The sequence below is a fragment of the Amblyomma mixtum genome, chromosome 4, assembly GCF_055824585.1.
Source record: "Amblyomma mixtum isolate Tamu chromosome 4, ASM5582458v1, whole genome shotgun sequence".
NCBI lineage: Eukaryota > Metazoa > Arthropoda > Arachnida > Ixodida > Ixodidae > Amblyomma > Amblyomma mixtum.
Window position 1 is genome coordinate 145,075,129 of NC_143015.1, and position 12,807 is coordinate 145,087,935.

The 12,807-nt window shown below is 45.8% G+C and overlaps 1 protein-coding gene across 2 annotated transcripts in view; it reads left to right on the top strand.

The window, feature by feature from the left end:
* LOC149348631 (testis-expressed protein 2) overlaps positions 1–12,807 on the top strand; it is a 36,160-nt gene that overhangs the window by 2,095 nt on the left and 21,258 nt on the right. Inside the window, exons 2-4 of one of the 2 annotated variants that reach the window (XM_089588227.1) lie at positions 8,905–9,112; positions 10,677–10,959; positions 12,073–12,506. In XM_089588227.1, the coding sequence (XP_089444353.1) occupies positions 8,940–9,112; positions 10,677–10,959; positions 12,073–12,506 (890 nt within the window). In that variant the 5' untranslated portion in view covers positions 8,905–8,939. The remainder of the gene's footprint in view (positions 1–8,904; positions 9,113–10,676; positions 10,960–12,072; positions 12,507–12,807) is intronic. The other variant, XM_089588228.1, reaches the window with a different exon arrangement.

Genomic DNA, 12,807 nt, shown 5'->3' on the forward strand with positions numbered 1-12,807 from the left:
ATGCTAACTGCTCAGACTGGATTGAGGAACAATTCCCAGTAGATTCCAGTTAGTTCCCAAAAGTCATCTGGGAGCCAACTGGGAGCCAATTGAAAACCAACTGGAATGAACTGGGAATTGTTCCTTAAACCAGTTTGACCAGTTAGCATTTTCACCCAGTAGTGGCCTGGGTTGGCTCAGGAGTTTCACAGGCTTTCTGGCATATCCGAACGTTTTGCTTGCAGTCTGTGGCGCAAGTTTGTTTTCTAGCTGTGATCCAGCAATCTGTCCTTATCTGTGCGGAATGTTTGGAGTAGTTTGTTTGCATAACTGGAACAAAAGTGGTGTCTTCGGACTGTTGGCAACGTGCACCCGTTGCGAAAGTGTTTTTTTTAGATAAGAGGCGCATGTTCGTATTCTGTAAGGCCAATGTCAGCAGTGCATATCTCGCCAAAGCACATCATGTTCTACACAGACTTGGTCAGTTTACTAGACCACGGAAGTTTGGTTCAGACACTTGTAACCATTGACCATAGAATTCAGTCCTTGCAAATTGATGAATAAGGTCACTTGCACTTCTTAACAGGCAAGAGTTGATTCTCTGCTGACAATGTACTATTACACATTCCAGCAGCGAACAGAGTTTAATTTGATACCAAACACCATCATATGTTTGGTTTGGTTTGATTTATTGGGATTTAACGTCCCAAAGCAACTCAGGCTATGAGGGATGCCATAGTGAAGGGCTCCGGAAATTTTCGCCCCCTGGGGTACTTTATCATGCACTGACATTGTGCAGTACACAGGCCTCTAGAATTTCGCCTCCATCGAAATTCGACCGCTGCGGCCGGGATCGAACTCGGTCTTTTATAGGTCAGCAGCCGAGCGCCGTAACCACCGAACCACCGCGGCGGGCCCATCATATGCATTGTGCCCTTACTGACCTTACAAAGCATATGCAGTTGTGTTAGAATAACTGCACATCGCCAAAATCCCCACGGATGAAATGGAACGGGACGCATAGTTTGGACACTATGCAGTTCATGAGTAGCAAGTAGTGGTTGGTACAAACGCTGAATAGGATTTCATTCAGATGAGATGTGTACATTTCAGCGCTGAGAGTAATTTGTTCTAGGCAGGAGTACACCAGTACATTCAGACAAAAATTTGTTTCTGCATTGCATTGCTACCCAGCCAGCTTGTATTTGTTTCAGGGGATGGAAAACGATTGCCTATTTATTTTCCTATACTTTTCATTGACCTGCTGTGCTTGATCGCACGAATATATATAATTTTTTTTTTTTCCCACAAACACCCGTGCCGTAAACTTTTATCCATGACCGTATAAGTTGCTGTAGTCATTGCTATGCATACAATGCAACCAGTGCCCTCAATCAACAGCTATAAGTGTCATGTTTGGGTGACAACAACTTTTGACTGATTTGGCAGAGTTTTTTTGGATTCGTGTATTTGCTTACTTGGTCGAGAGGCAAGAGAAAGGACATCGAATTTTTTAGGCTGATAGTTTAAGCAAGACGAGTCCCTTTCACACAGTGTTGAGAATGGCTGCTTTCTTTATCGTTATTGTTCAGGGAGGAAGTATTTACAGAAACATATATATTGAAGCAGAACTTTTTGCGGTGCTAGTTGGTCCATTCTGGCATTCGCGCTTCTTCACTTATGTCACGTTTGACTTTCATATACTTTCAGGTTTATCTAATGTGTACACAAGTCAAAGTTGAACAGAAGCAGTTCAAGAGCTACCATGGTGTACTTTGTCCGTGAAGAGTACGATTGCTTAGCATCTTTTCGTATGTCAAAAACTTGCGAAATTGCGAAGTGAACATACCGCACAGGGATTGCTTAAAGTTTATCTACAGTAAACTCAGAAATAAGTGGCAGGCAGCATGGGAAGAGCACGCAAACAACAAATTACATTCTTTTAAGCCCATTTTAGGGGAATGGCAATCATGTAGGCATCAAGAACGTTTTACCGAAGTTATTTTATGTCGGCTCCGCATTGGACACACCCACCTCACGCACAACTTTCTGCTAACCAAACAAAACAAACCTCTCTGTGAAATGTGTGGTGCTGAACTTAGTGAACCACATTTTAATTTCATGTATAAAACTAGAAGAAATAAGAAAGAAATATTTTACAACATTTTACAGGGAAAGCATCCCATTACACCCCATGTTACTTTTAGGTGATCGAGCACTGGTTGACATCTCATGTATTTTTAGGTTTCTCAAGGAAGCCAGCATTTTAAACAAACTCTAAGTATAGAAAGCTTCACCTTTAGCAAAAACTCTAACCTTGTGTTTGGCGCATCATAGCCTGTTGCTTTTGCGCCATTAAAATCAATATAACTAACTAAAACTTGCGAAATTTGATTATCAGCATATGGAAAATAATCTCTGAACCTTTGATGCGGTTCTAAATGTGCAGCAATGTTCCACACTATAACCAAAAATCCCTTATTTCAAGCCCTTTCTCCCTGCAGCAGCTTGAAAACTCCGTCAGTTTGGGAAAAGTGAGACAAATTCGGTTCCTAACTCCCTATTGATTGGGAATGGGTCTGGTTGGCGTTACGGTTTTAGTTTCGAAACCTGGATACACAGTTAGGGTACTGATCTGTACATGTAGAGTGGTGCCACAGGTGATGTTAAAATGTTGTTTTCCTTTCCTCTCGGAATGATGACCACACTTGCTTTGAAGAAAAATTGGTGAGAAATGCGAGACTACCAAGATGTGCTTGTCAACCAGGTTATCTTCAGAGCCACTAATTTTTGTTAGCACATTTTCGCAATCTTTTCATTGGGCTCTTTAGAGGAAACATCTTGTCTTTGACTGAAAGCAAAGTGGTGTAATCAGTGATGGTTTGTGCAATGTCATTTTCAAATTGCCAACTATCTGGAAGGGCTGTGAATTCTCTGAATGTTTACTATAAGCCGTTCGTGGACAGAGTTCTTTTGCCCAAGCTGCACACGATAGCAGGCCGACTGAAATGAAAACAAATGTTATCATTGACCGCAGAGCTCAGTCTATCGGCGACGTTGAAAAAGACGTTAGTCAGTGACGACAGCAGCACCGCTCGCAGTGGACTTCCCTCAAAGCGTAGAGATCAAGGAAACGCAGCTTGCAGTATTGTTTGGCTGAACTTCGTTCGGGAGATATCTGGCCTGTTGTCAACGCTCGCTGCGGCATGTGCCGTCCTTTGTTGAGCACGTGTGGAATGGAGCTGTGAGGTCTGTTTGCTACACTGCTCAAAAAGTGCCATTCCGTGCGACGGAAACTGAATCGTTTAAGGTGGACTCATTAGTTAATATTGATTTCAAGAATTTAAACAGCCAGCTTATTTCGGACTGATACTTTGCTCACAAACAGGGCGCCCATTAATTTGAACTCTGATCCCGGCCACAGCAGTCGAATTTCGGTGGAGGCGAAATTCTAGAGGCTCGTGTACTGTGTGTTGTCAGTGCACGTTAAAGAACCCCAGGTGGTCGAAGTTTCCGGAGCCCTTCACTACGGCATCCCTCATAACCTGAATCGCTTTGGGACGTTAAAACCCCCATAAGTAAATAAATAAATTTGAAATCTGCATAATTAGAACAAATTTTTAGCCCACTCTTAATGTGAATCATTTGGACTAAGCTCTCATTATTCGCATATCAATTAGTCATTCATTTTTTTCGTTGTGGAGTAATAATGGTCTTCATTGAGTCTGCCAGAGAAAACGCAAGAAACTTGACACGGTACATAAAGTTCTGCTGGGAAAACTTGCTCTGCGTATTTATGGTTTCTTGTCAGCACTGTTTGGTCTAGAGTAAATTCTTTTCTTCTCCATGCTTGTTCCCCAAAAGGGCAAAAACAAGGGATGGTTTGTAGTTCATTGTTCATTGTGTTTGTCATGTTCTAAGTATGTTTGGTGCAGTTTCTGTACAATCCTCTTTGTAGGATACGCTAAGCACAGTACGTAGAGAAAAGTTATGCCTCTTTGTGGTGCCATACACTGTGCAGCCATTAACGTAGCCACATTCTCATTTGTTCTTCAAATACGGCTTCATTTAAAGGGCAGCTGCAGCACTTTTTGAGAATTTCGCGATATTCAAGGATTCAAATCTATATAGGCTGTAGGTAAGGCATGCTAAGTGTTTTTGCACTCGCATTTCAAATAGTGACGTAATCGACGATTGAATTTTGCGCTTCTCCTCAATGCACCAGAGGAGCGCAGGGAAATTCAGCGTGACGTCACGGAAGGTAGGATTTCAAATTATCGCTGTCGTCAGCCACACCCTACCCTGACTCATTAGACGCTGTCAAACAACTCTCGGCAGGGTTTGCCTTTGGTGGCCGTGGTTTTTTCCTTCAAAGCAGGCGTTTTTGCGTTGGAAATGTACCGGTATACCTTCGTTGACCATCGTGCGCCCCCCAATTGGCGTTGTGCGCTCCGGTGAAGCTTGAAGGTCGTCCGGATTTTAATCGGTGATTATTTTACTACTTAAAGTGCTAGCCCAAAAAGACTTCGCATGCTTTACCTGCAAGTTTCACACATTCGACCCTCTTAAGCTCGTTGATTTCTAAAACCTATGCAGTTTCCCTTTAAGCAACATATGGGTATTCATTGGTTGCATTACTTCTATAAGCCGTGATTTTTTTTGCTAAAAGGCTGTAGTTGGGTGCTTAATTTCATATTTCACATTTTAGATCTTGCGCTGACTTTTATAGCTGCAGCAGTGCTTTCTTTTTTCGTGCCCTTGTTTTTTAATTAGATGCACTTTTTGTTGTTGTTGCTGCTAATGCGGGCTCTTGAAACCATCTGCTGAACTTTCAAACAGACCTTCAGGACTCGGGCAGCGCATTCCTTCAAAGCTCTGTTCTTTCTGAGTGGACGGGATAAGCTGAGCGGATGGGATAAGCTTTATCATGCATTGTGTTGAGTACACCCTCTCCTTGCGTCTTCGGCAAGTGCTGTGTGCTCTTGGATGGGAAAGCTCACGCTTGTTGCTTTTTAATACAGTTTATCACACAAAAGCTGTACCTTGTCGATGCAGTCTATTTATCAGGTAGCCCCGTAAGTGATAATCACGTATAAAGAATGCGCAAGGCACTTGAAGTAGAGGAACAAAAAAAAAGCTGTGCTTCTCATCACTTGACATACCTTGTTATCACGGTGTGTGCATTCCTTCTGAATGGAGGTTTTGTCGTCAGCATTTTTGATCCTCAGATTTGTTGTCGCATGTGTCTCGTGACAGTCTGACCAGTTGGAATACATGCAACTTCAGCAAGGGAACTGCAGTTCTCTTATAGCATCAGACAGCCAGCATCATTAGGAGTAGCTTGATGTACTTGCTGACTGTTTCCAGGGGACTTGAAATTTCATGGTTTCTATTGGGCCACTTATTCGTATACAGTTAAACCTGGATGTAACGAACCTCCATATAGCGAATTCCTCGATATAACGAAGTTTTTGAATTCCCCAACGCCGCCCCCATTGAAGCACGTGTATTTGAGACCTCCATGTAACGAACGCCTAGCGGCGGTTGACCTTGATGTAACAAACTCGCTAGGTCGACTGTCGGTTAACTTGTGCTGAGTTAAGAAATTTGGCTGAAAAGTAAAGCACGAAGTGACATGAGAGGAGTGTCAACGATCTCAACCAGTGACCGCAGTTGAGATAATGCGTCTGTCAGCACATCTTCTTTGCTTTCGCTTTCGCCGCCCCTCAGTTGCTCGCACGCTGCAGCGGAGGTGGCAGCGGCTACTGCGGCAGTCGCGCTATCAGACATCAAATAATGGAGTTTCCTGTAAAACATTTTCAAGATGATTTCACCTACATTTATTTCTTATTTTGGTTTCCGTTCCGCACTGCCCTTTCAGGTCTTCTCACAAAAACTGCATGTAACGAAAAATCCCGGACTTTTTTCAACTGCGTTATATCCAGGTTTAACTGTATTCCTGATCAGGTTTTCCCGAAACGTTTGTGTGTCAGGCTGTTTTTGATTGAAGTAGCTTTTGCAAAGCAACAAAGGTCCTGTGAAGTCTAATAGGTTCATGACGAAAGAAAGTAGTTAAATAGGACAGTGTTAAATAGGACAGGACAGGTGCTGTTATACCAACCGAATTTTATTCCAGGCTCACGTGCTTTAAATGCATCATCATCATCTGCTAGCACGTGCAAAAACCAGGCTCATTAATAAATGAGTGAAAACATTTTAGAGTACATGTGTCTGACCAGGAAAGTGTTTCAGCAAAGATGTACACTTGCACGCTTGTCTTCCCATATTCTGATATAATAGACGCCCATCTTTTTCTAGTTTGCTTTTAACCATGTCTAAAAAACTTGCTCATGCAATGAGTCCATGTCCACTCTTTTGGCAGTGGTTGGTGATGTATCCTCCCAGTGCACTAATAATTGGTAGCAGTTAATTAAGCAGTGAATTAGACCATTTCATCTTTTATCACGTCTTCACTTCTGCGCTATATTCCCCCACGCAGAAGAATAGATGGGAAACTGACCAAGCTCAATCAAGCTGTCATCTCGCTTATACCTGAACACATTGGTGGTGCTTAGCAAAACATCCTTGTGGCATCTCTGATAAAGCAGTTCCAGTGTTGCAGTGTGGTAGCATTTTCATTGTCATCACGTTGATGACCACATCCTTCATTGATTTGTCTGTCCCTTGATAAATTCAGGAATCTATTTCCTGAACAAATGCATGACACTGCTCCTGCAGTGTACAGTGGTGTTCATGTTCACAGCTGTCTCTGATCACAAATTCCATGTGTGCTGCAAAAGTGTGACTAGCATTGTGATTCAGTCGCTCATTCCTGACATTCCTTTCAGTGCAGGGTGCCGTTCACTTTTGGGGTACAGTTCACCTTTAGGTATCAAACATACAGCTCGCAAGCAACCAACAACAATGAGCGCAGCTTCTTTTTATGAGCGCAATTGCCTGCCTTTGATACAGCACCTGATCTACTGGTTTCCATCAGCTCTTTAGTGTCCTTTTAAATTAAAGGTGCACTGAAGAGGAATCTGAACTTGTCTTTTTGCCGCGGGAACTCGATCTACACGTTCCTAGCATTCTTAGAAACTGCGACTTATTGCCCTGTGTGGCCAATTTCCCTAATTAAATCGAATTAACGTCCGGCTCCCGCCCTTTTTTTTTAATTCTGCCTCGTACGGTGGGCGGAGTCGACCAACGTGTGGAGTGCCTTTCACCCAGTCCCGTGGCGGCTTGCCGCTCTGCCATCGGCGGTGTAATACGTAGTAATCCGTGGAAGCAAATAGTCCGCGCGTATTTTTATTTCTGCGGGCTTATTTTGCGGCTATATTATCTGCAAATGAAACTATTTATTCATGGAAACCTCAAAAACAAAATAAAGCGAAAGCAAAGCCTCCACGGAGCTGGCTGAAAGGAACTTCAGGCGTTGGTCAACTCCGCCCATCGTACGAGGCAGAATTTTAAAAAAAAAGGCGGGAGCCGGACGTTAATTCGATTTAATTAGAGAAATCGGCCATACAGGGCAATAAGTTGCAGTTTCTAAGAATGCTAGGAACGTGTAGATCGAGTTCCCGCGGCAAAAAGACAAGTTCAGAATCCTCTTCAGTGCACCTTTAAGAAAGCTTGCAAGCAATGCCTTCTGAATCCAAAGACAAAGTAATAAGAGGCATATTGGCTGAGCTTGATGTTTAGCGTCAAAATATGCAAACTCAGTTCAGTCTAGCACTTGATGCCAGCTCAACTTCCACTTAGATGCTGTTGTGCTGCTTTTCTAGGAGGGAACATGAAACGCCACATCTTGGTCTTTGAGGATCAGTGCAATATGTCCCTGATCCTTCAGAGGCCTGACTGGTTGCATGTTTGACGTTGTACCTTTTTAATTTATTTTGTGATTGTATGTCTGTGAACGTACTTGCCTCTTCATCTAAGCAACTGTTCGATGATGGCATTTCGCTTTTAGTGTTGCAGTGCAAGCCATCTAGCTACCAAAGAATACCTTCAAATGTGTACACTGCAAGGTACATCCAAATGGGGGGTTGTCGTCTGTGCTTTGCTAACGTGTCAATGAACAGCATTGCTAAACAGAAATCTTGAGGCCGACATTCACCACCTCCTGTGGGTTTGCTCGGCGTTGAAGCCGACAAGAATTCGGCGCCTGGCGGCAGCGGGTCTTTCGCCCGATAATAGTGCTTCATACACCGCTTGGACACAAGGACCTCATCATCGTTCACTGCTCGATTTCATTAGATCAGCGAACCTTTACTCATTTATTTAGGCATCCTCATTTATCATTACATGCTGTTTTATGCCCTGAGGCAATCAACATCGCATTAAAAAAAAAAACAGCATTGCTATTGTACGGCATGCAGGTGTTGTTTGGAACCAAAGGTCAAGCATATGCAAGTGGGGAAACTCTGCTCCCAGAGTTGGCATAGTATTGCCCTGGACACAACAAGGAGTTTGACAGCTGGCTTCCGGCTAGCTTCACAACTGGGCAGCACCTGGCAGTTAAGGGTACGATGCAATATCTTTAGTGGGTCAGTGGCCATGTATGCTGAATTGGTCATTCTTTACTTAACATGCGTAGATGGTGGTACATCCTGGTACCACCACCAGCGCAGTGGTGCAGCTGTTAAGAGATGCGCCACTGCACTGGCAGGTGGCTGTTTCTATCACAGCCACCAGTAGGGATGCTGCGACCCGTGGTGCACTTCCCGAGCAACCTCACGCAGCTGGCACAATGCTCCTCCGAGCTTACCCGAGCTTACTCGAGCAACTCTGGTTTTGTAGTAACTCGGTCCGGTGGACAACGGCACAAGGTTGTACACGTATGGTGACAAGATTCTTGGTCGGCGTTGGTGAACGTTTGAGTGCTTTTGCACTGATAAATATTGGCTGCCCTGCCCTGGTGCGCAGTGTCGTGTGTGGGCACCCGGCGTAGCGCATCCACCATGGCGCACCGCCTGAGCCTGTCCAAGCTGACAGGCAAGCAGGCCGCAACTCCGGCCATACCCGTCATGTCCTTCCGCTACAACCCCTGCGACGAGGACATCCAGGAGCTGCAGCCAGTCGGCTCTAAGGATGATGGGGGTGCGCAGCAGCCGCAGCCACCACAGGCGGCCAGGTACGCGATTGTTTGTTCGCACCCAAGCGGCACAGGTAATCGGCCCAATATTGGAAATGGATGGTATCACAGGTCGCTTGCAAGACCGGCGTCTGCCAATACATCTCCAATATTGGGCCAATTAGCTTGCTGCTGGGGCATTTATCGTTGCATTCATCTGCTTTTCAAGAAAAAAGCACACAGCAGATGCATCTTACTGGTACTCACCTATGGGGCAGAAACGTGGCGGCTAACAAAGAGGGTGCAGCTTAAGTTAAGGACAGCGCAGCAAGCTATGGAAAGAAAAATGATAGGTGTAGCGTTAGGAGATCGAAAGCGGGCGGAGTGGGTGAGGGAACAAACGTGGGTTAATGACATCCTAGTCAAAGTCGGGAGGAAGAAGTGGGTGTGGGCAGGGCATGTAATGCGAAGGCGAGGGAGGGCAATCGTAGCAGGGGGCGGCAGAAAGTTAGGTGGGTGGGTGAGATTAAGAAGTTTGCGGGGATGCGGTGGCCGCAACTGGCAAAGGACAGGGTTAGTTGGAGAGGCGTAGTCAGGTTGATGATGATGATGCCTTTCTCAGCCATGAGCCATTTCACACCGGTCTTTAGTGGCTTTTAGAATGCCTCCTTTCCCCGAAGGCAGAACTCTCATCACCTGTTGCACGTTACCCAGCTCTGATGGTCTCCTTTGGTGGCCCACATCACTATATCGTACCACCCTGCTACTCTGCTCGAACCTGCCAGTGTAATTAAAAGGCTCAGATTTTGAACATTTAATAAGACTCTCTCTCTCTCTTGGGCAATGTCCATAGATTTGTCTTCTGATGACTGTTTTGCTTTATTTTCATTGTGTATGTGCACAGTGGAAATTTTTTTCTTTTTCTACATAGGGTGGAAACATAGGGTTCTGTCGAGCTGTCTTCGAGACAGCTTTTTTTCTTGCACTCCCAATGTCGGGTACTGATCGGCTTACGAAATGCAAACAAGACAATTTAAACGCAAACAGCAAAATTGCCAGATCTTAGCCAGATCGTAACCTCAATACTAGCACACATGCCGCCCCGGTGGCTCAGTGGTTATGGTGCTCGGCTGCTGACCCAAAAGACGCGGGTTTGATCCCGGCCGCAGCGGCTGGAATTTCTTTGTAGGAGAAATTCTAGAGGCCCGTGTACTGTGCGATGTCAGTGCACGTTAAAGAACCCCAGGTGGTCGAAATTTCCGGAGCCCTTCACTACGGCGTCCCTCATAGCCTTAGTCGCTTTGGGACATTAAACCCCATAAACCAACCAACCATCAATACTAGCACAGGTTAATTTCACTTCAGAGGCGCAAAAACGGTCCTTTAAAAGTGTTAGTCAGTCTTGCTTGTATCTCTTTTCCAGGGACTTATGTGTTTGGGTTTTTGGGTTGGTTTTCTGTTCTCTTGTTTGCACTGAATTTGTTACTTATAGTGCACTAGATGTGAAGCAAATATATTTCATTAATTCATTCGTTCTTTCATATGCATGCTTAATTTGCGTGTGTCTGGACAGATAGTAGGGACCAATAAGTCTTCGCTGTTTAAAATAAAAAAAAAAATGCAGCAGCAGTGCACCAGGGACGTCGGCTCAGACCCTGGTGCGTCCCGCTGCCAGCTCGGGTTCTCGGGAACCTTCCGTGGAGAGGAGGTGCTCCCTGGGTCCATCCGTGGAAAGGCGAGCGACGAGTGCACCAGACCTGGACGTCCTCGATCACCCACTCGCCACGATCGAAAGGGGACCTACCCCGGAGCCTCACGCTGGAAGCACGAGCGGAATGATGACCGACCCGCTTCGAACGCACGTCACGGACAGTGCACCTGCTGCAGAGATTGAGTCTTCCAAAGCTGTAAGTTGGTGCGGATGCCGAACTGGTGCAGATTGGTCTGTGGAATAGCTCGATACGGTACAGGCTTTGAGCTAGTTTCTAATGGTAGGACTGAGCGTGGCACAAAAAAGGAGACTTAGATGACATATGCTTTTGGTACCAAAAGTGTGTTAGGCATAGTTAAGCCTAACCACCGATTTATGCGTCCCCGAATACGTTTTTTCACAGGAATCCCAACACTGAAAGCTGGTTGCGACAATTTCCCACTGTAGAAACGTAGAAAGAAAAAGTTATTTTGCCTTTTAATTCATTCTTACTCGAAGCTTTTCAAGCACGACATTGCAAGACATTCGTAGAAGGGCAGAAAAACAGAACAAAGAACAGAAAAGAATGAGACGAAGATAAGTGGCTTGTGGTCTTGGCTTACATGCACAGCACCTCACATAGGCTAAAGAAAGTGGCCGAACGGTATGGCCTCACAGTAGTGTTTCCTGCACCAAAGAAAATGAAGAGCCTATTTAAAGAACCTGAAACCCAGGAGCAGTGAGAGCGCATGTGGGATAAAGCACACAAACAAATTCGTGCCTTACTCTTTCGGTGTGGCATATAAAATACCACTATCATGTGACGTGGCATACTTTGGTCGGACAGGACGATGCCTGAATGAGAGGCTCCAGGAGCATTGCTAGCTAGTGCAGCTTGTTAACTGCACCACGAAACTTTGCTACACATTTCTCTAGGTGCAAGGGATACAAACCACTGTTCAGTAACGCCGTAGTCATCCTTTAGTTCCAGGATAAGATGTTTGAGCATTTTGCATGGTGTCAGGAAATGAAGGCACATGCATAAGTGACCCGTCAGTCACACTGGCGAAGAGAGAGGCTGACTTCTTAAGGAAGTGAAAAAAACCTGGACCCTCCACACATGCCCAACAACCAAGGCCAAAAAGATGCAGACTCAAGCACCCTGGCATATAGCCAGTCAGTCCTGGCTTTTCCTATTGCGCAGTGTCTCTTCTGCACTTCTTGTACTCTTGTACTTCTTGTACTTGTGCTCTTGTACTTCACTGCTGTGGGTGCGTCATGAGGCTTACGTCTGGCCGTCCCCCGTTGCCTTTTTTTTCTTCACGTCCAGGAGTCATCGCCGGTCAAGGACTCGGTCAAGGACTACCTCTCCAAGTTCAGCAAGAAGGCATCCATCTCGGGCAGCGCAGACACGAGCTCCTTCCTGAACCAGGGCGCGGCCGCTGGCGGAGGCGCCCCCGTCCCGGGTGCCAGCACCAGCGATGGCACAGACAGCTGGTTCACGGGTCTCAAGGGGCGCATCACCAAGCGCCTCGAAGAGAAGCGGCACGGCACTCGGCTGCTTCGCCGGGACGACGATTCCAAGTCCATGTCGGCTTCGGCGGCGGCAAGCGACGCTGCTGGGAGCAGTGGCGGTGCTGTCGGGTCGGGGCCCCACGACGACGAGACGGTTTCTGTCCGCACTGCGCCACAGCAGCTCGACGAGTGCAAGGAAGTGACCGAGAAGCTGGACGACTCAAGTACGGTGCGGACCGGCAGTGCGAGGTAGAGTGCAGACAGTTTTATCTTCTTGCAGTGTCAGCCGTCACGGGGAAGTTTTCGGTTGATTGCTGGGTCACGTCACATTTTCCGCATGAAATGACATCTTCATTCACATGAGCTATTGCATGACCAGGGAATAGATGCTGGTGCTCTGCGTACACTGCGGCGACTAAGTTCTTTAGTAAATTCAGTCACTTGCAAATATATTGAACTCAATGGGGATCACGAAATAGTCGATATGTCGATAATTCAATCTATAAAACATGGCAGCCAATTAGCCTGTCTGTAACATAGGAGCATGAAT